General features: G+C 52.2%; 1 protein-coding gene across 1 annotated transcript in view; it reads left to right on the top strand.

The window, feature by feature from the left end:
* The first annotated feature begins 3,344 nt into the window (after window positions 1-3,344).
* ZNF185 (zinc finger protein 185 with LIM domain) overlaps window positions 3,345-18,230 on the top strand; it is a 51,246-nt gene continuing 36,360 nt past the window's right edge. Inside the window, exons 1-12 of the mRNA XM_047097774.1 lie at window positions 3,345-3,378; window positions 3,542-3,665; window positions 4,091-4,156; window positions 6,339-6,377; window positions 6,483-6,560; window positions 7,046-7,135; window positions 7,929-8,015; window positions 9,128-9,211; window positions 9,476-9,517; window positions 10,948-11,031; window positions 11,501-11,590; window positions 17,366-17,452. Coding sequence (XP_046953730.1) covers window positions 3,345-3,378; window positions 3,542-3,665; window positions 4,091-4,156; window positions 6,339-6,377; window positions 6,483-6,560; window positions 7,046-7,135; window positions 7,929-8,015; window positions 9,128-9,211; window positions 9,476-9,517; window positions 10,948-11,031; window positions 11,501-11,590; window positions 17,366-17,452 — 905 coding nt within the window. The remainder of the gene's footprint in view (window positions 3,379-3,541; window positions 3,666-4,090; window positions 4,157-6,338; window positions 6,378-6,482; window positions 6,561-7,045; window positions 7,136-7,928; window positions 8,016-9,127; window positions 9,212-9,475; window positions 9,518-10,947; window positions 11,032-11,500; window positions 11,591-17,365; window positions 17,453-18,230) is intronic.

Raw genomic sequence — 18,230 nt, 5'->3', positions numbered from 1 at the left:
TTTTTGTTTAAAAGCTTTCTTTCACTTAATGATATATGGAAACCATACACATGAAACTTGTTAAATTACATCATATATCCATATCATTTGTAATAAGTGCATAGTATTTGATGGAATCATGTATCATAGTATGTTTAAATATCACTGTTGGGAATTTACATTATTGCCTAATTTTCACCATTATACTCAACACTGGGACACCACCCCTCTTGTATACTTTGTTCTGCTTACTCATTTGTCTCCATAGGAGAGATTGCTGTGAGGGGAGCTTCTGGACCAATGGTCTTACCCTCTCAAGGCTTTCAAAACATATAGAGATTTGTCTTCTGAAAAGATTAGTCCATTGATCTGCCCACCAACAGTATGTGAGTGCTGCCTGGGAAACATACTCCTGAGTGGTCTGCATCCCATTCTTCAGAGCTGTTCCTGTCTCTAGTGAGGGTTTTCCCAGCTGTCCATTGATTGGGGATGAAGGGGATGGTGGGTCTGAGAAGAGACTTGGGTCCAAGGAGAGGTGGCAATGTATGGTTAGTCAAAAGCATGGCTCCTGCCAGCCTTCAGTGCAGAAAATCAGTGCAGGGTATGTGTTGGGTGTGTGAGGGGATGCTTCGGTTTTGTTCTTGCTGAGGCTGGTAGAGGGAGCAGGTCTTGTCTGGGAAGACTTTGATCAACAGTACCAAGGCATGCAGGTCAGATGAGGGGAGAGTCCCCAGGAGCAGGAGCAGGCAAGACAGGTGGGCCCCTGAGGTAGAGGCAGGGCTTAGCTCAGCAGGAGGAGTTGAATGGCATCCCAGGTGGGAGGAACCAGCATAAGCAAAGGCATGAGAATTACTGTGGTAGGGCCACCTTCTACGGATGTTGAAGTACATGGTCTTCTTGGAGCACAGTGTCAACATTGAAGGTCATTTGTGAGAAAAGTAACTGGGTCTGGACACTGGAGAGTTTGCCCCCAGGCTTAGAGACAATGGACAGCCAGCAGAAGCTGAGTGAAAAGTGAGGGCTGATGTGGGCCAAGCTACGGGAATGAGGCACAGATGAAGCAGGTGCAGGGAGAGGAGGGACCAGTGAAGTGGAGGGAAAAGCCAACTCTGCAGCTGGGACATTGATTCATACCTCATGTGTCCATCTGTCTGGCTGGGGCGCATCACTTTAAAGGCTCCTTGTTCCAAAGAGCTGCCTTCTTCAAGCCCATGGGAAGACTCTACTTCTTGACTTTTTCAGATTTACTGTCCCATCAAAAGGGGACATTTGACTTCTGAGATGTAGCACCAGCCCTGCTCTTTGCCTGGTGAGGTGGGGCATAAGCCTTGAGTCTTCTGACTGGAGTCTTAGTTGTGTGGATGGGACCTAAGGCAACTCCACCCTCCCTTGCTGTGGGCTCTTACATGTATCCTTGCCCCTTTGGCCAGGGAGTTCCCAGTGGTCCCTCTGCCTCTGTCATTCTGCATGTGTGTGAGTCTATCCTGATTTTGGAGGTGGCTTATTTGGTTCTGATTTGGCAGGAAACTTCTAGGCAATGTGGTCAACAGGTTTGTCAAGAGGAAACTGATGAATTCCTGAAGGAACTTAAACACTCAGCAGTAGGAGGCCCTGAGCTGAGGCCCAGAGGTGAGGTACTGGCCCAAGGTCTCACAGTCAGTCAGCAGCACCAGGAGACTGAGGGGCCAAGATCCTAGGTAGCAAGTGTGTCTGTGTGTCCTGCCCAGTGGGGCTACTCCATGGGCTGCTGGGATGGGACAGTTGGATCTATGTGGTCTAAAGATTGCTTATGGAATGAGTTCTGCTCAATATAACTCTGATGTGGCAGCCTTGGTGGAGGGGCTGAACAGCGGGGCTGCCATTTGCTGTGATGAAGTGCCATTCCTGGCACGCATCAGGCTTGGGCCTCCTGGGCTGCTCATTCAGTGCAATTTATGGGAAAGCCAGCTCTTGCTAACATGGCAAATTTGGTTTGATCTTGGCCCCTGCCTTAGCCATTTTAGTGTGCCCTTGACCTCTAAAGAAACATGTCCAGGCCTTGCCAGCTGGCAGCAGGGTGGGGGCGGGTGGGCAGCAGGTAACAGGCTCCTAAGGGAGAGGCTGCTCTGCCTCAGGACTATGCCAGCAGGGCCAGGGCCCCTCATTCCCATCATGTCCACTTACCAGAACCTCTAGTCCTTCTATTGAGGCCCACAGGGCTAGTTGTGGCAGGCCAGAGCTGGGATTAGACCCACGATATGGGCCTTCCATCTGCCTTTAGCATTGGGCCATTCCCAGCCTGGACAGTTGGCTTCCTCACCCCAGCCTCTTCTGAGACAAACATCTTCACAGTGCTGTGAGGCTCTGGAGGTCACTGTGGTCCACCTTTCACTGGCTACAGGAGGGAAACACATGGCTAAAGGGCAGAGAAAAGACAAGGAAGGAGAGCAGGGCAAGAATAGAGAGAGGAAGAGAAAGCAGAGCACAACAGCAATTCCTTACCAGATCCCAACCCTCACCTGGTCCCTGAGCACTACTAGAAGTTGGCAGGGGGGCCCTGGGCTTTCCCCACTGGAGATGAAGCAAACCCGTGAGCAACACAGGCCTGCACACTCTCAGGCTTGGTGGTTTTGATTGAGGACAGCTGACAGTCCCCTGTCCCAGTGAAGACAGGTTGAAACTCAATTGCTCCTTGGCTCCTGTCCAACTGCCCTGCGATCTTTGCTGTGCCCAGGTGGTGCCAGGCATTTTCAAGAACATTGGTGCATTCTGCCTTCATGGCAGTCCTGAAGGGTAGAGTTTTTAAAATCCCATGTTACAAATGAGGACAGTGAGGCAGACTGGACACATTAGCTGACCTGCCAAAGGTCTGTCAGACAGCTACTAAAGAGTGAGAAAGATAATCCAACCCCAAAGGAACTGGTCTCCCAGCCCCCACCTTTCCTTTAGTCCTTCTTTCTGAGCCCACTAGTGCCAGCCCTCAGGAAGCCTACCCTGTGGAAGTTCCACTGCTTCCCCTTTCTCCCCTACACTCATCTGGGCCTGGAATCTGGCCATCAGAACTCTCTAGGGGGGTTGTGGTTTGCCCTTATAAGCTATCTGTTGAATAGACAGCTCCATAGCAGCCCATTCCCCATGTGAGCAGCTCTGGGCAGACAGGTGGTTTTACTATCAGACAATGACAGGTCCAGTGTGTGCTCACTCCCTGGCCTCTGCCCACCACCCAAACTCCAACAACTCTTGCCTCCTTATACCCAAAGGACAGTCAGGGACCACATGATGACCTGCAAGCCATTATAAATGCATGAAGTGACAAGCCATGTGCTTGCCTTTGTCCTCAGGAGCCCTGTTGAATCAACTGAGAAGGGATCTGCAGAGCAAGCGCCATGAGTATCTCAGCTCTTGGAGGCAGCACCAAAGGTGAGGACTGCACTCCCTCTTCTCCCAGGCTTGGTGTGTGGCCTGCCCTGCAAGGGCCACAAGCACGGCAGCAGAGAGCAGCATATTGGGAGGACTGGCAGGGAGGCATCAGTGTCCTGGGGCTGGGTTCCCCTTCTGAGGCTGCCTGGCCTTGCCCCTCCAGGGAAACCACTACTACCAGGTGAGGAGGAACGCAAAAATGTCCTCAAGCAGATGAAGGTTCGGACCACGCTGAAGGGGGACAAGAGCTGGATCACCAAGCAGGATGAATCAGAGGGCCACACCCTGTAAGTCCAGGAGGCTAGGAGGCCAGCAACAATGAGGTGGGGTAGGGCTGTAATCCACAAAGGCCCGTCGATGCCTGGGGATGCTGAGGGACTTCCACCATTCAGACTTCAGTGGGGACATGTGGCCACAGGCAAGCTGGGGAGGGCAGAGCACGGGAAAGCAATCCAGTTGAGGGCAAGACTCAACCAAAGTTACAAGGTGGGAAAGCCCTTGACGCCGAGTGGGCATGTACATACTTGCCTGTGGAATGTGGAGAAAGGCCAGGGAAGGAGAAGGTGAGACGGGAATGGTGAGCCAAGTTCTTGTGGTGCATGCACTTCACCCCACCTCATCTGCTTTGGGGCTCAGCAGACAGCCTCTAGGATGGAGGCTGCAAGGTGGCTGATGGCAGAGAGCCACTCTTTCAGGATCCCTTTTTCTCCAGAGAGCTGCCTCCTGGTCGGAGTCGAGCCACATCCTTTTCATCAGCTGGGGAAGTCCCGAAGACCAGGTAAGAGGTGATGCCTGATGGCCAGTGGGTGGGCCTTGTGCCGCAGTCTTCAGGGGATAAGGAGGAGCCCAAACTCAAAATAGATGTTAGGGTCTGCAGTGAATCATTTCAAATCCACAGGAGAGACAGGCTTTTCTACTCTGCTTCCTCTTGGGAAAGGGAGTGCAGGTGTCACTGGGTTCAGATCCCTGGCCTTGCTGTGTGACCTTGAGGCTGGCTACCTAATGGGCCTCCATGGTTCCAGCTGCCTAGTGGACATTGGGAAGTCTCTGTAAAGGGTGAGACAACATATCTGAGGTGATTTACACAGTGTTGAGAGTCACACATGACTCTCTTGTAGGTAGCCCTGATTGCTGAGTGCACTGCGGAACCAAAGAACTGCCCACAGTTTGATTTACAGCCTTTGCATAGCTCTCTGGGGTGTACAGGTGAATTTTAGGAAGGAATCAGGGTGTCAAGGAGATGGACACATTTGTTCCAATGGTCTCCCAAATTCATGATGACATATTCTGACATGTGGCCAAAGGGAACAGCCCATCCCGTCTGCATTTTGAAGACTTTTGCCTATCGGTGTCTAGGGGTGCTCCAAAGCACTGCCAAGTCAGTGAGTGGTGGGAATGCAAACCTCAGGCTTTAGTCTTGCTACAGTTCACTGGCAGTTGGCAGTGAAGGCAGTGCCAGGATCTTTCTCAGGTGGTGATAGAGGCAGTGGCAGCAGCTTGAAGGGAGGGATCCAAGTTCACTGCTAAGTCTCTGGGGCTGCCTCTAACAACTATGGACTTGCCCATCACCACCCCTCCCTGACTCGGCATCCAGTACCAGCCAGGTCCTGTGCTCTCTCCTTGGGGAACTAACATCTTAGCAGGGAACACAGGCATGAACCAAATAGAGAGGTGAACATAAAAGAGAGAATTATGGATTGTGATTATTGCAGTTGGCAAAGTTGGTGAAGGCCTGAGGACGGTTTAAAGACAGTCTACTCACTAGGGGGCTAGTTTACTTTGGGTGGTACGGTTCTCACCCTGGGCTTCTATTTGGGGCTATGTTTTAGAAAGCACATCCCAGAGCACTGTGACTCAGGGCCTAGAGCAGGGATACCTGGAAGTCTACATAAACTTCGGCTCTCCTTTTCTCTTGGGGAAAGAAGTGGATCCAAGGGACAGCCAGTGATCATGGCCTAGCCTCCCCAAGCCAAAAATGTTTGTGTGGCTAGATGGGGGGAAATGGCCTTTCTTTCTCAGGCCCCACCCCAAGTGTGTTTGCAAATTTGTCACCTGCAGGCTGCTGTCTCTATTAAGGACAGGGTCTGCCATGATGGAGAACACTGTGGCTCTGTGCTGCCCTTCTCACCTGCTTGTGTGGGGTTCCCTTAGACCCACTTCCCCTGTTCTCCAGCCCTTAAGCTACTGTCTTCCTAGAAAGAAAGGCCATCTGCTGAATCCTTGTCTCCTGCCCCTGCACCCCAAACTCACAGCTCTTTGCTGCCTACCACTACTAGCCCTCTGAACCCGCTCAGTTGCTCCCAAGCAGGAGACACCCAGCATGTGCAGTCTGTTTTCCAGCCATGCCCTCCAGTCCCAAACTTTCATCAAGTCTGTGATGTGGGCATCTCAGGAGCTGGAGGAGAGAGGCCCCAAAGGAGCAGGAAGGGTGGGGAAGCTGCCTTTGGTTCTACCCCTTGGTCCCTCATGAGCCTTCCCAAAGGAGGCTATGTGGTTAGGTCCGGGACCCTGGGCTCTCCCTGCCATGCCTCAACCCCAGGCCTCTGACCATGCAGCCTCCAGTTGTGAGAGTAGAGAGTGGGAGCGCTGTCATCAATCCCAGAAGACTTCTTGTTCAGGGGAGTGCTGGGGCCTGGAAGGTGAGAGAAAAACTTGAGTTTGGAGGAGACCCCTCTGCGGCAAATGTTTAGCCATGGAACACATCTTCCTGGGCACTTACTGTGATCCAGGGCCATCCTGGGCTGGTCCCAGTACTTTTCCTGGGGAGCATGAGGGAGCAGAATAGGAAGCCTGGCTTTGGGTGAAGGGGTAGCTGGCTCTCTTGAGAAATGGCCAGCCACTCTTGTTCCCCTCATTCTGACCACACTGGGGCACCCACCAGCCAATCCACTTTGCTGGCATTGGGTGCAGGGGAAATAGGGCATCTTTGCTTCACCTCATACCTTCTTTTCCCTCGGCAGGCCTCCTAGCACAAGGGCTCCCACTGGCTATATCATCCGGTAGGTAACCATAGGACCCTGCCTGCCTCCACATGCCTGCACACCACTGCTCCTGGATTCTCACAGGGGAGCTCACAGGGCTACTTCTTCTGGGCTTTCTTATAGGGGAGTGTTCACCAAGCCCATAGACAGCTCGTGTCAGCCACAGCGGCAGTTCCCCAAGGCCAATGGAGATCCAAAAAGGTGTGTGTCCTTGGGGTGAGGGCCTAGGCCAAGCACCAGGCATGAGGGCCTAGGTCAGGCTTATGGCAGAGAGATTACTCTATCTGTCACGGGTGGGGAGGGGTGGTGGATGGTAGCTCTCTTGTGTAGGGCAGGGCCCTGGAGAGTAGTGCTGGGACACAAAGCCCCAGATTGGGCAGTCCTGTTTCCCAGCAGCTGTGTGCTTTACTTTACCTTCTTCCCAGAAGGCTGAAGTGGCATGTCATCAAAGCACCTTGGTGTCAGGTTGAACCTGGGCTCCATCATAAAGGCAGGGTCAAGGGGCCTGGGTCAACCTATGGCAGGAGGGCTGCCCTGCTCAGGGTGGCACAGATGGGATGGGTGTGTGGCAGGGCTGAAAGAAAAGAAGAAAGGCCACCAGCCACATTCCTGCTGGGGCATGTAGACAAATTTAGAAGCAAGAGGGGGCTTGGGAGTGGGCACATGGAAACTCCTTTCCTCTCCAGTGCTGCTGGTCTGCTGAGAGCAGCTCCCAGTGGGCTTCCTCGGCCCTCCTCCTCCGGCTATAAGATGACCACTGAGGATTACAAGAAGCTGTAAGTATGCAATGGCAGACCCAGTTCAGTTCCCTCCTTCAAGGACAAGCCCAAACAGCAGGCCTGACATTCCTACCAGTTGCCACTATGACCTGGAGCACATTGCTCTTCTGATCTGTGGCGAAGCAGGGGCTCTAAGAAGCTTATAGAAGGGGCCGGTGAGTCTGGAGGAAGGGTCATGGGTCATATCTCTGGGGCTGATGTTGGCTGACTCTGTTTCCTGGACATGCCTCTGCACCCCTCTGGGGTGTAGGCCGGGCCGCGCTGGGGCCTGATGATCCTGAGCATGATGATAGCCCTGGCAGCCAAGTAATTGGCATTTTGTGCTGAAATCTGAACTGCTTCTTGGATATAAATCTTTGGGGCTCCCCTTCTGGCCCCTATCAAATACGCCCCCCACTATGTGGCCAAGGAGGGGGTTTCTGGACAGAAGTGTGGGTTGAATCTGCAGTTCCCAAGGGCCCCACATCTTTATATTGCTTTATATCCCTTGTCACAACCATCCAGTGACATGGACCAGGTAGGAAATCTTTCTGGAGAAGGGGAGAGGCTTGAACTGGGTCTTGGAGGACAGTTAGGGTTGGAATAAGGAGAGAGGAGAGGGCTGGCTCTTGAGGAGGAAGAAGTGACATGAGCAAAGACTCAGAGGCAGCAATGCCAACATGTGCTATTATTGTTGTAAGTCAGGAAGCCAAACTGCTGAGGGTGGCAGCCTGTGACAGGGAACAGGGGCAGAGATGGGGGAGGAGGGGCCACAACCAACAGCATCCTCACACCTTCTCCCCTCCCCCAGGGCACCCTACAATGTCAGACGCAGCTCAGCATCAGGGGATGCTGAAGAGGAGGAGGTTCTCTTCTCATCTGATGAGCAGAAACGGAGGTAATGGTGCCCGCTGAGCATCCCACAGTCAGGGCAGGGGCCCAAGTTTCTGTGGACCAGTAATATAGGAATGGTGCCAGTTGCAGTGACAAAATGCACAACATGTACAATATCAGTGCTGGCTTGCTTGCTGGAGGAGTGGCTTCCAGCAACAGGTGTCATTCATTGAATCCCAGAACCACCCACTCAGTGTTGGGCCAGCTCAGGGGACCCTTTATGAAACTTTCATGGAGCAGAACCTAGGTAATGAGGGCTGGGGGAAGCCTCCCCTGGGTGGACAGAGTGTACAGAGGGAGGTGCTTCAGGACTTTATATCAATTTGCTAAAAAGGGTCCTGAGCAAATTGAACCAAAATCGGCCATCCTCCTAGGAGGAGCCCTCTGTGTGTATGCCGTGTGTGCTGTGTGGATGCTGTGTATGCTTTATGCTGGGCAGGGCCTGCATGGCTGGGTGGCAGAGCTACACTCTGGAAGTGCCAGTGCCCCTCACCTCAAAATGAGGCTCAGGTACTTGGGCAGCAGGTAGGCTCTGAGGAAATAACTGCCCCCCCCCACCCCAGGCTGAGCCTGCCCCCACTGCCAGTGTCTGTTGGGCCCTCTGCGCCTTAAGAAACACAGCAAAGCTCCTGTGCTGAAGGTCTGGCAGATGGACAATCCTAAGGCCAGAGTCTGCAGTGACAGTGGTCCCTGGGCCTGGGAGGTACAAGGGAAGAGCCAGAAGTTCAGGGGCCAGGCTGCTGAGCATTGACTGCCCACTTTGCCATCAGCTAAGTGTGTCGTCTAACACAAGTCACTAAAGTTTCCCATGCCTCAGTTTCTTCATCTGTAAATTGTGGGTGATACTAGCACCTACTTTCCTAAGTTGTAAGGACTCAATGAGCCAGTATGGATTTGCAGCATGCAGCACAGGGCCAGGCCCACAATCTATGCTTGATAAATGTGGGCTGCATGGTCTCTGTTTCCTTTGAATAGTTCTGGGAGCAGGCGCTAATTTGGCTTTGTGCACTTGCCTCCCTGGGGTGGCCCTGAGCCATCCTGGGTAGCTTCTGGGCTATGCTGGCAGAGTGAGTCCTGCCTTATGCCATTAGATACTTTCTCTCTGTGCCACCGCAGGTCAGAGGCTGCAAGCAGTGTGGTGAGGAAGACAGCCTCCCGGGAGCACTCCTACGTTCTGTCAGCAGCCAAGAAGAGCACCAGGTGAGTTACATGACAGGAGACACAGCAGGGCCTGGCTTCTGGGCCAGCTCAGCTACCAACTGGCTCCCCTCCTTTCCTCCTGGCTAGACCTTTCAGGATTCTCAGATGCTCTTTCTGGAAAACTGAGAGGTCTGGCTCCAGCCATCAGGGCTAATGAGGTACTGGGAGTGAGAGAGAGGCCCAGGACCCTATAAAGCAAAGTGGTCATGATGTCACTTGTCCATGAGTTCTGTCCAACACATTGCCTTTCTGCTTCCTTTGCAGCAGCCCTGCCCAGGAGATGCAGGCTCCATTCATTGCAAAGAGGTAAATGTCAGCAAGGGAATCTTTGCAAGCCTCTTGCTGGCTGCAGAGAAGGCCTCCTGCCAGCAGAGGTAGAGTATGATCACCATGGAAAGCAGGTGCAGAGTGGGAAGGGGCCTCTGTCCCTGAGCAAGGGAAGTTGTGAGGGCCTAGTGGCTTTTGTCTGGAGGCCAGATGAGCAAGTAGGTTGGTATGGTGGCACTTGTGGCCTCAGCAGGCAGTTCTGTGTAGGCAAGATCTGGCTGACAGAACGTAGCTTGTGGCTGGAAACTTCCATTTGCTAACAGGGCTAGGCCCCTGATCCCCAATAGAGCCTTAGTGTTTCCAAGGGCTTCTGGGGTTTGAAGCAAAAGTAGCTACCAGGCTAAAAAGGAGTTGTTCCCCTGCCCTCCCTCCCACTCTACCAGGGACAGGCTGGACAATGCCTCAGCAGGAGGGATTACTGGGCTGGGGTCCAGAGGCTTATCATTGGGAGCCTCTGCCTGGCCAGGCCCTTGGAAGTGACCATAACATTGGAGATGGGCCCTAAAGGGTGAACAGAATTCAATACGAAATTATCAGGACATTAGGACACTCCAGTTGAGTGAGAGAGGAGTATCCCCATCAGTTGAGACAGAATATCTTCTGGGAGAGAATATTTGGGGAGTATAGGGAAGAGACTTCCAGAAAGTTGAATTTTAGGGACATTCCATGAGGTAAACAAGGAAAGCATCCATGACAAGGTTGCATAGTGAGCTGAAGACTGGAATACAGTCAGGAAAGGGTGATGGCAGCATAAAGGAAGTGACAGATAATGATGTGCTTTTACTGGCTGTATTAGGTTGCCAGGGCTGGTATAAGAAAGTACCACAAACTGGGTGGCAAAGACCCGAGAAATGTACTGTCTCCTGTTCTGGAGGCTTTAAGTCCAAGATCCAGGTGTCAGCGGGATTGGTTCCTTTTGGAGGCTGTGAAAGAGAAACTGTCTCTGGCTTCTCTCCCAGCTTCTGGTGGCAGCAGGCAACCCTTGACAATCCTTGGCTTGTAGACACATCACTCCAGTCTCTGCCTCTATTGTCCTATGACCTTTTGTCTGTGTGTCTGTGTCCAAATTTCCCTCTTCTTATAAGGACACTGGTCATTGGATTTAGAGCTCACCCTGTTCCAGTGTGACCCGATCTTATGTTGACTATATCTGCGAAGACCTTATTTCCAAATAAGGTCACACTCACAAGTTCCAGGCAGACATGGATTTTGAAGGGATACTATTCAACCTGATATGCTGTCCTTTATCCCAAACTGGAGTTGCTGAGCCTCCAGGCTGGGCCACCTCATGGCCATAGACAGCACAGAAGGAAATCATGTCCTTTAGGAACAGCAAGCTGTAGGGCGGCTGAGCAGGCCACAGGTGCCCTGGGGACAAGTGGTGCATCTGTTTCTCGTCTTGCCTAAAGGGTTGAGGTGGTGGATGAGGACAGGCCTTCTGAGAAGAGCCAGGACCCACCTGCTCTAGGAAGATCCTCTCCTGGCTCAAGCAGGTAATCAATTACTCATCTCTGTCTGGGGCTGGTGGCTTCCAGGCTTGCCTGCCACTGTTACTGTGGAACCTCTGCTAGGTCATCTCCTTGCAAAGCCTCACGGTCAGTGTCCCCATGTGCTCAGTGTCAAGACAGGGCACAGAAATCAATAAGAGCTTTTTGGCTGGATGTCCTAGGGCTAAAAGGAGCAAAACAGCCTGACCTCCAGGGAGAGAGTACATCACTCTTGTCTTTTTAATGTTATCTGTGTCATCTTATCCCACTTGTGGCCACAGCATCCTAGGAAAAAGTACTAGCCATAGGGTTTGAGAGGGCCTATCATCAGAGTGCTAGCCCTGCCATTCTTGGGCTTGTTAATAGCTCTATTGTAAATTGTCCAAGTTCAGCCTGCCAGCTATGTCCTCTGTCCTCTGCTGGGGAAGGAGGCTCTACAGCCCCCAGCCCCACTCACAGCTGCCTTCTTTGCCAGTGTGGATGGAGACAGAGCCAAACTGTCTCAGGGGATTTGGATTGAGCACATGCTGACTCTGCCCAGCCCTGCCAGGAGCTGGGAGCCCAGGTGGGTGCCATGAGCTGGCTTTGGCCTGTAAGCTGGTCAGATGGGACAGCCTGGGACTGGGGTGAGAGGGCAGGGGGGCAGACTGAGTGCTGGTAATCTCACTACAGACGGGGTCCGGATTTGGTCTGATTTCTGAGCCCTGAGTGTCTGGGCAAATAATGGTGCTCTCTTGTCTGCAAATGAAGAGCAATCAATACCTCCTTGTACTTTTCAGTGAATCAAGGTAAGTCCTGTTCGGAGCACCACTTCCCTGTTGTTGCTGCTGTTTAAAGCTCCTGCCAGGACTGGGAGCTTTGTCCAAATCCAAGTCTGCTAAGTGGTATGCCTCCATGGCACCCTTGGAAGACTCTGAAACCAGAGGGGCAGAGCACCTTTGTCTACAGGTCACTTTTAGGGACCCCAGGGGATTTTCCAGCTCTTGTAATGCCACTGCGAGCCCCTACTTTCCTCCCCAGTTCAAGTCCCACAAAAATTTGTATGTGACCATGGTCCCTCAGGGCTCCCTCCTCTGTGCCAGGAGGGAGATAGGGCCACCTGCCATAGCATAGACTGGTGGAGAGCAAGGCTGCAGACCTTCTTTCCTAGAGGGAGCCAGGAGTGTGAGGCCATCCTGAGGCCATGGCTCCAGCAGCACCACTGCCCCTCTTCTTCACTGCCTCCATGTCGTGATTCTCCCTGTTTGTCTAAACTTTTGTCCATTAGAATTTTTATTTATTTTTTTCAAGTTGATTTATTTTGAGAGAGACAGAGACATTGTGAGCGGGGGAGGGGCAGAGAAAGAGAGGGAGAGAGAGAATCCCAAGCAGGCTCTGAGCCATCAGCACAGAGCCCGAAGCAGGGCTGGAACTCACAAAACCCTGAGATCATGACCTAAGCCGAAATCAAGAGTCGGACACTTAACCGACTGAGCCATCCAGGTGCCCCTGTCGGCGAGAACTTTTAAACAAGTGGAAATATTTCAGAGCTCTTCACAAGGCAGCACTGATGGGACTTGGGGATTGATGGGACATAGGGGCTGTCTTAGTTTGCTAGGGCAACTGTAACCACAGATGGGGTGACTCAAACAACTGAAATGTATTGTCTCACAGTTCTAGAGGCTGGAAGTCTGAGATTTAAGTGTCAGCAGGGTTGGTTCTTTCTGAGGGCTGGGAGGGAGGCCTCTCCTCGATTTGTAGATGGCCACCTTTCCCAGTGTGTCCTCACATGCTCTTCCATGTGTGTATGTCTGTGTTCTAATCTCCTCTTCTTATAAGGACATCAGTCATGTTAGATTAGGGGCCCACCCTACCTCAGTATAACCTCATCTTAACTAATTCCATCTGTAGTGACCCTATTTCCAAATAAATGTACCATGAGGTACCAGGGTTAGGACTGCAACATATGAATTTGGAGGGGACATAATTCAGCCCCAAACAGTGCACATCTCTGATTTCTCCTTGTCTTTTGTGCAGAAAAAGAAGAGCAGTGGTTTCAGATGCTTTTTAAAAGAGAACTTAGGATGGGGCGCCTGGGTGGCGCAGTCGGTTGGGCGTCCGACTTCAGCCAGGTCACGATCTCGCGGTCCGTGAGTTCGAGCCCCGCATCAGGCTCTGGGCTGATGGCTCGGAGCCTGGAGCCTGTTTCCGATTCTGTGTCTCCCTCTCTCTCTGCCCCTCCCCCGTTCATGCTCTGTCTCTCTCTGTCCCAAAAATAAATAAACATTGAAAAAAAAAATTTTTTAAAAAAAAAGAGAACTTAGGAGAATTAGGTTGTGCTGTATTATGTATTTGAGAGGCATTTTAACATATCTTTTGGATGTTTAATACCCTTCATCTGCTGTCATAGCAGGGTGGCTATAGTGGTTTGTTAGGGCAGCAGTAAGAAAGTACCCCAAACTGGTGATTCAAACAACAGAAATATACTGCCTCACAGTTGTGAAGGCCAAAAGTCCGAGATCAATCTTGCCTGTGAGGCCCCAGGAAACAGAATTGGGACCAGATTACAGAAAGTTCTAGATACCAGAGATGTTTCACAATGGGGAAGCCTCCAATAGGAAGGAAAGAGTTCTCATCAGAAATGTGCAACAGGGGCTGGTCAGGGAGGCTTACTTTGATACTTCTCATAGTGCTTCTTCCCTCAGATTGTGCAGTCACAAAATATCTGGAACCCTGCCAGGCAGCTTCCAGGTGAGCCACTGCCTGGTCCTGGGTGGCCTTCTTTTCTGACTCCACTGTACCAGACAGGTCTTGCACTGGTCAGGTCAGGCAACCACCATCAGTTCCCCATACCCAGCCTCTCTCTGCCTGGTTATCTGAGAACTCCAGGCTGGATTGTGCCCTTGAAGAAGTGCAGCTCTATGGGGAGCAGTGACTCAGCCAAACTCTGGGTGCTGTACTGACTCAGAAAAAGCTGGTTTATGGCAGAGTGGGGCAGGAAAATATCACAGCCTTGTTTCCAGGTATGGCTCTGAAGAGGCTGCCTCTTCCCCAAGTCTGTCCTTGCAATATCCTCCTTGGCTCAAGTCTGATGTAACTTCCTCATCTCACCCAGCAGGCCAACCAGGAGTAAAACCCTTGTCTTAGGTGCCAAACCCTTCAGGGACTTCAGGGAGGGCTGAAAGTTTGGAATAGGAATGCACCACAAGAACACCTACAGGCTGTGTCCTCCGGGCTGTCCAGCTGTCATTTCCCTTCCATCAGATGCCGGACCTGCCTGGCATCTCAAAGGTCCCTCAGCTCCAAGTGCTTATATCTGAATTACTTGTCTCTACCATCACTCCCACCCCCTGCTCAACAGTGGAGGAGGCCTTCCCTCCATGCACCCCAAAACTTGTTTTCTTGGGTTCATCTTGTTTTTAACCCTCTCGTTGTGGGACAACTCCTATATACCTTCTGGACTGAACTTATTCAGATACCCTCTTCCAGAGAAACTGGTATGCACAAAGGCCCCCAGGCCTGGTTGCTGTCCCTGTCACAGCACTGGTCAAGCTTCCTTGGCTTTCTGCCTCATTCGACCATGGTGAGGCCTGCAGGCTGTGCCCCAGCATGCTGTCTGACAGAGTAAGCTGGAGAGCACTGAGTAAAAGCACAGGTTTTGGCACAAGGCAAACCCTGGCATTGCCTTATACTGGCCTTGTGCAAGCCACTTTACCTCTCTATGCCTCAGTTTCCTCATGTATACAATAGTGAGTAGTGATACCTACCTCCTGAGGCCTTCTCAAATACTAAAAGGGGTAATACATATGAAATCCTTGGCACAGTGCCTGGGTGCTCCCAGTTATAGGCTTGCTGATTTGCAGGGCAAATGAAGAGACCAATATCGCCATCTTGCTGGCCTCTGAGGGAAATGCGGTTGTGGGTGCGGAGAAGGAGGTACTCCCACAGGCAGCTGGGTCCACACTGGAAGAGTGCTCCCGGTCTCCATCGGCCCTCAGCCTAGCTGACAATTTAAGATTGGACTAGAGCCATCTGTGGTTGAAGGTCTGGTGAGAGGGGCTGGTGGGCTGCTGCAGGAGAAGAGACACCGGAAGGCCCCTGTATGAGTTTGCTGGAGCTGCTGTCACAAGTTAACACAAACTCGGTGGATAAAACATCAGAAATGTGTCCTCTCATACCTGGAGGCCAGAAGTCCTAAATCAAGGTGTCAGCAGGGCTATATGTTCCTTTCAAATGGTCTGGGGGAGGATTTGTTCCAGGTCTTTCTCTTAGCTTCTGGTATTGCTGGCAATCCTTGGCAGCTCTCAGTTTGTAGATGTATCACTCCAGTCTCTGCCCCTGTCTTCACATGGTCATACTCCTTCTGTGTGTCTGTGTACAAATGCCCCCTTTGTATAAGGACACCAGTCACACTGGATTAGGACACTCTCCTCCAGTATGAGTTTATCTTAAGTTTATTGTATCTGCAATGGCCCTATTTCCAAATAAGGGCACATTCATAGATACCAGGGGTTAGGACTCCAGTATATCTTTTAAGGGGACACAGTGCAACTCATAACAGCCCCTCTGGAAGAGGTGCCACTTGAGCTGGGTCTTCAAGAAGGGATTGCTAAACGGGGTGACAAAAAAGGAAGAAGGCATTGAGGGAGAGGTGCCAGCTTGGGCAGGTTGGGGTGACACTTTGTTCCTATTTCCTCTGCCACATAACCAGAAACACCAGTGAGGAAGTATGTTTTACTTGCCTGTGATGTTCCCAAGTGGGGTGTGTCCTGGCCAGGTGCTTTATGCTGTCATCATTGCTATCATGGGAGGAGACATGCACAGATCAGAGCTGCCCCTGTGCACTAGGCCCCCTGTCCCTGGAAGCCCTTCCATTTCCCCCTGTCATCTCTAATGTGCGACCTCTCAGCCAAATCCCAGGAAGGACATACACAGGCAGCCCACTGACCCGATCCTCTATGGCCTCCTAGTTTAGCTTGGAGCCGGACGTCAGGATCAACTCCAAGGTGACTTTCCAAGGAGAGCAGCCAAGACACACCGGCTCACCCAAGGTGAAGACTACCTGTTTCTCTGCCTTCACCCTGGCCCCTCCTTCCCTGTCATGGACCCAAAGGGGCCTTTCTAAAGTGCTAGTCTGATCATGTGAAGCTCTTCACCCCCCACTTTAAGCCCATTCCATGGCATCCCTTTGCCACACCAGATCTGGTTTCATCATTTAAGGCCCCTGCCAGCCTCCATCTCTTCCTCTCCCACCTGCCTCCAGCTGGCCCCCAGCGAGGCCACATCTCCATGAAGCTTCTCAGGTGCCCTTGGGGCTGAATTTGTGCACAGTCTTACACTTTAGTAGAGTCAGGACCCATGCTACTCTGTCCCTGTTTTGCCCCCCCCCCATACACACTAGGCTGGGGGCTTCACCTGGCCTGGGACTCACCCCCATCTATAACCCAGGACCCAACCCAGTGTCCACAGGCAGCTGAAGAAAGGAGGGAGTGGCTGTAAGTGGTTTGGGTCTTAAAGGATGGCTTAGGCCTTACTTTGTGGACCTAGAATGGTATGGTCTTGAGTGAAGAGTACTCCCACAAAGCCAGAGAGCTCTAGATTGCCTCTGGCTCTGGCCATCACCATGGCCCAAGCCTGCTGGGGGTCAGGTCCTGCAGTGGAATCAGACTTGGCAGGATGTATGTGGTCAGCTGTGGGCCAGGCTCTGAGCACAGGAATCCTCAAAGGGAATCCTCAAAGGGAATCCTCATCATCCTCTGAGTGCTGAGAATGTCTGATTCTCTGTGGACTCCAGTTCACAGGCAACTGGTCACTTTCCTTCATCCCCCAAGTCTCTGATATCCTCCTCCCACTGGCTCTCCAACTTTGGCCTGTAGGTTTCCTGATTATCTTGTTTGTCATCAGTCCCCATCAGCCTATATACCCAGAATTCTCACTGGCTTCACAAATAGCCACTTTGGGCATTCCAGTGGAACCATAGCCAGGGCTCATCTCTGCAAGTGGGTGACAGCATCATGACAGCAGCTACAGACAGGGCATTGGGGCTGGGCAGTCCCATTTCCATCCAGAATCCACTTGCTATGCTTAAAGGGGGCTGGGCTCAAGAGTGGGAGACTGGTAAAGGGGTGTTTCACTCTCCTTCCTCTGCGACCTGGAGGTCAGTGGGTCAAGCTCAGCTGTAGCACCAAGAAAGCTAAAGGCCAAAGAGGAGACAAGAGAAAAAAAAGACAATGGTTCTGGGTGTCCCACTGCATTACCCAGGAGGCCTCTGAAGGAGAATGCCCTTGGACCCCTGGCACAGATGGGAAAAGGGGGAGGCTTTCCTTACCAGCAACTCCCTGGCTATCTTTCTTGGCTGCAGTACAAGAGGTGAGGAAGTTGTCCACCTGCAGATCACGACACCTGGGGCAGGACTCCGCTTGATGACCCCAGACCTGGAAGGAATGAGGTATGGGGGCCCTGCTGGGCTCCTTCCACACCATTTTAGAGATGGGATAAGCAAGGAAGGGATGCAAATGATTAGGCCCAGGGGCTGGTTGGTAAGAGACATGGTCAACCTAGGTTCTCTGCCTCCATTCATGCTTTCACCCCACACCTCTTTAGGGGCAAGTACTTGGTTCATGTGAGGCAAACCTGGCCCTGGCAAGCCAGAGGTGACTGTCCCCTGGCCAGAGATGCTGACCATCTGCCTGGTAGGGGAGGCAGATGCAGACACCAGCAAGCTGTGAGGGCTCAGCCCTGCCAAGCACTGAGAACAAGACAGGACAGCTGTGCTGGGTTGAGACATGGGCTCTGCAAAGCCCCCTGAAGCCGCTGGGGCAGTTGCTCTGCTTGTGTGACAGGACTATTGGGAACAGGGTAGGGTCACCAGGTCAGCCTTGACAGCTCATGATGCCACCACACCTGGTTCTGGGGACGGTGAGGGACAGGAGGACTACAAGGAGCACAGAGGGCCCAGCCCCTGCCTCAAGATAGGAGGCAGAGAGCCATGCAACAGGCAGACAGGATGGGGGGTGGATTGCTAGGAGCTGGGGCGGGGACAAGGGGAGATCTGAGCATGGAGGGGCCAATTCTCTTTGGAGGGACAAGTAGTGGGAGGGATCCTGCAGCAGTCTCTCTCCTACTCATTTAGCTATTCACTCAACTAACATTTACTGAGCCCCTGATGCACACCTGACCCCTGCGCCAGGGCCTAGAAGGCAGCTGTGAAGCAGCCAGACTGAGAC

The sequence above is a fragment of the Lynx rufus genome, unplaced genomic scaffold, assembly GCF_022079265.1.
Source record: "Lynx rufus isolate CCGP_SWC_20201006 ecotype Redwood Valley unplaced genomic scaffold, mLynRuf1.p SCAF_40, whole genome shotgun sequence".
In the NCBI taxonomy this organism is placed as follows: domain Eukaryota; kingdom Metazoa; phylum Chordata; class Mammalia; order Carnivora; family Felidae; genus Lynx; species Lynx rufus.
Note: the sequence above shows the minus strand (reverse complement) of the source record. Positions and strands in the feature narration are given on the sequence as shown.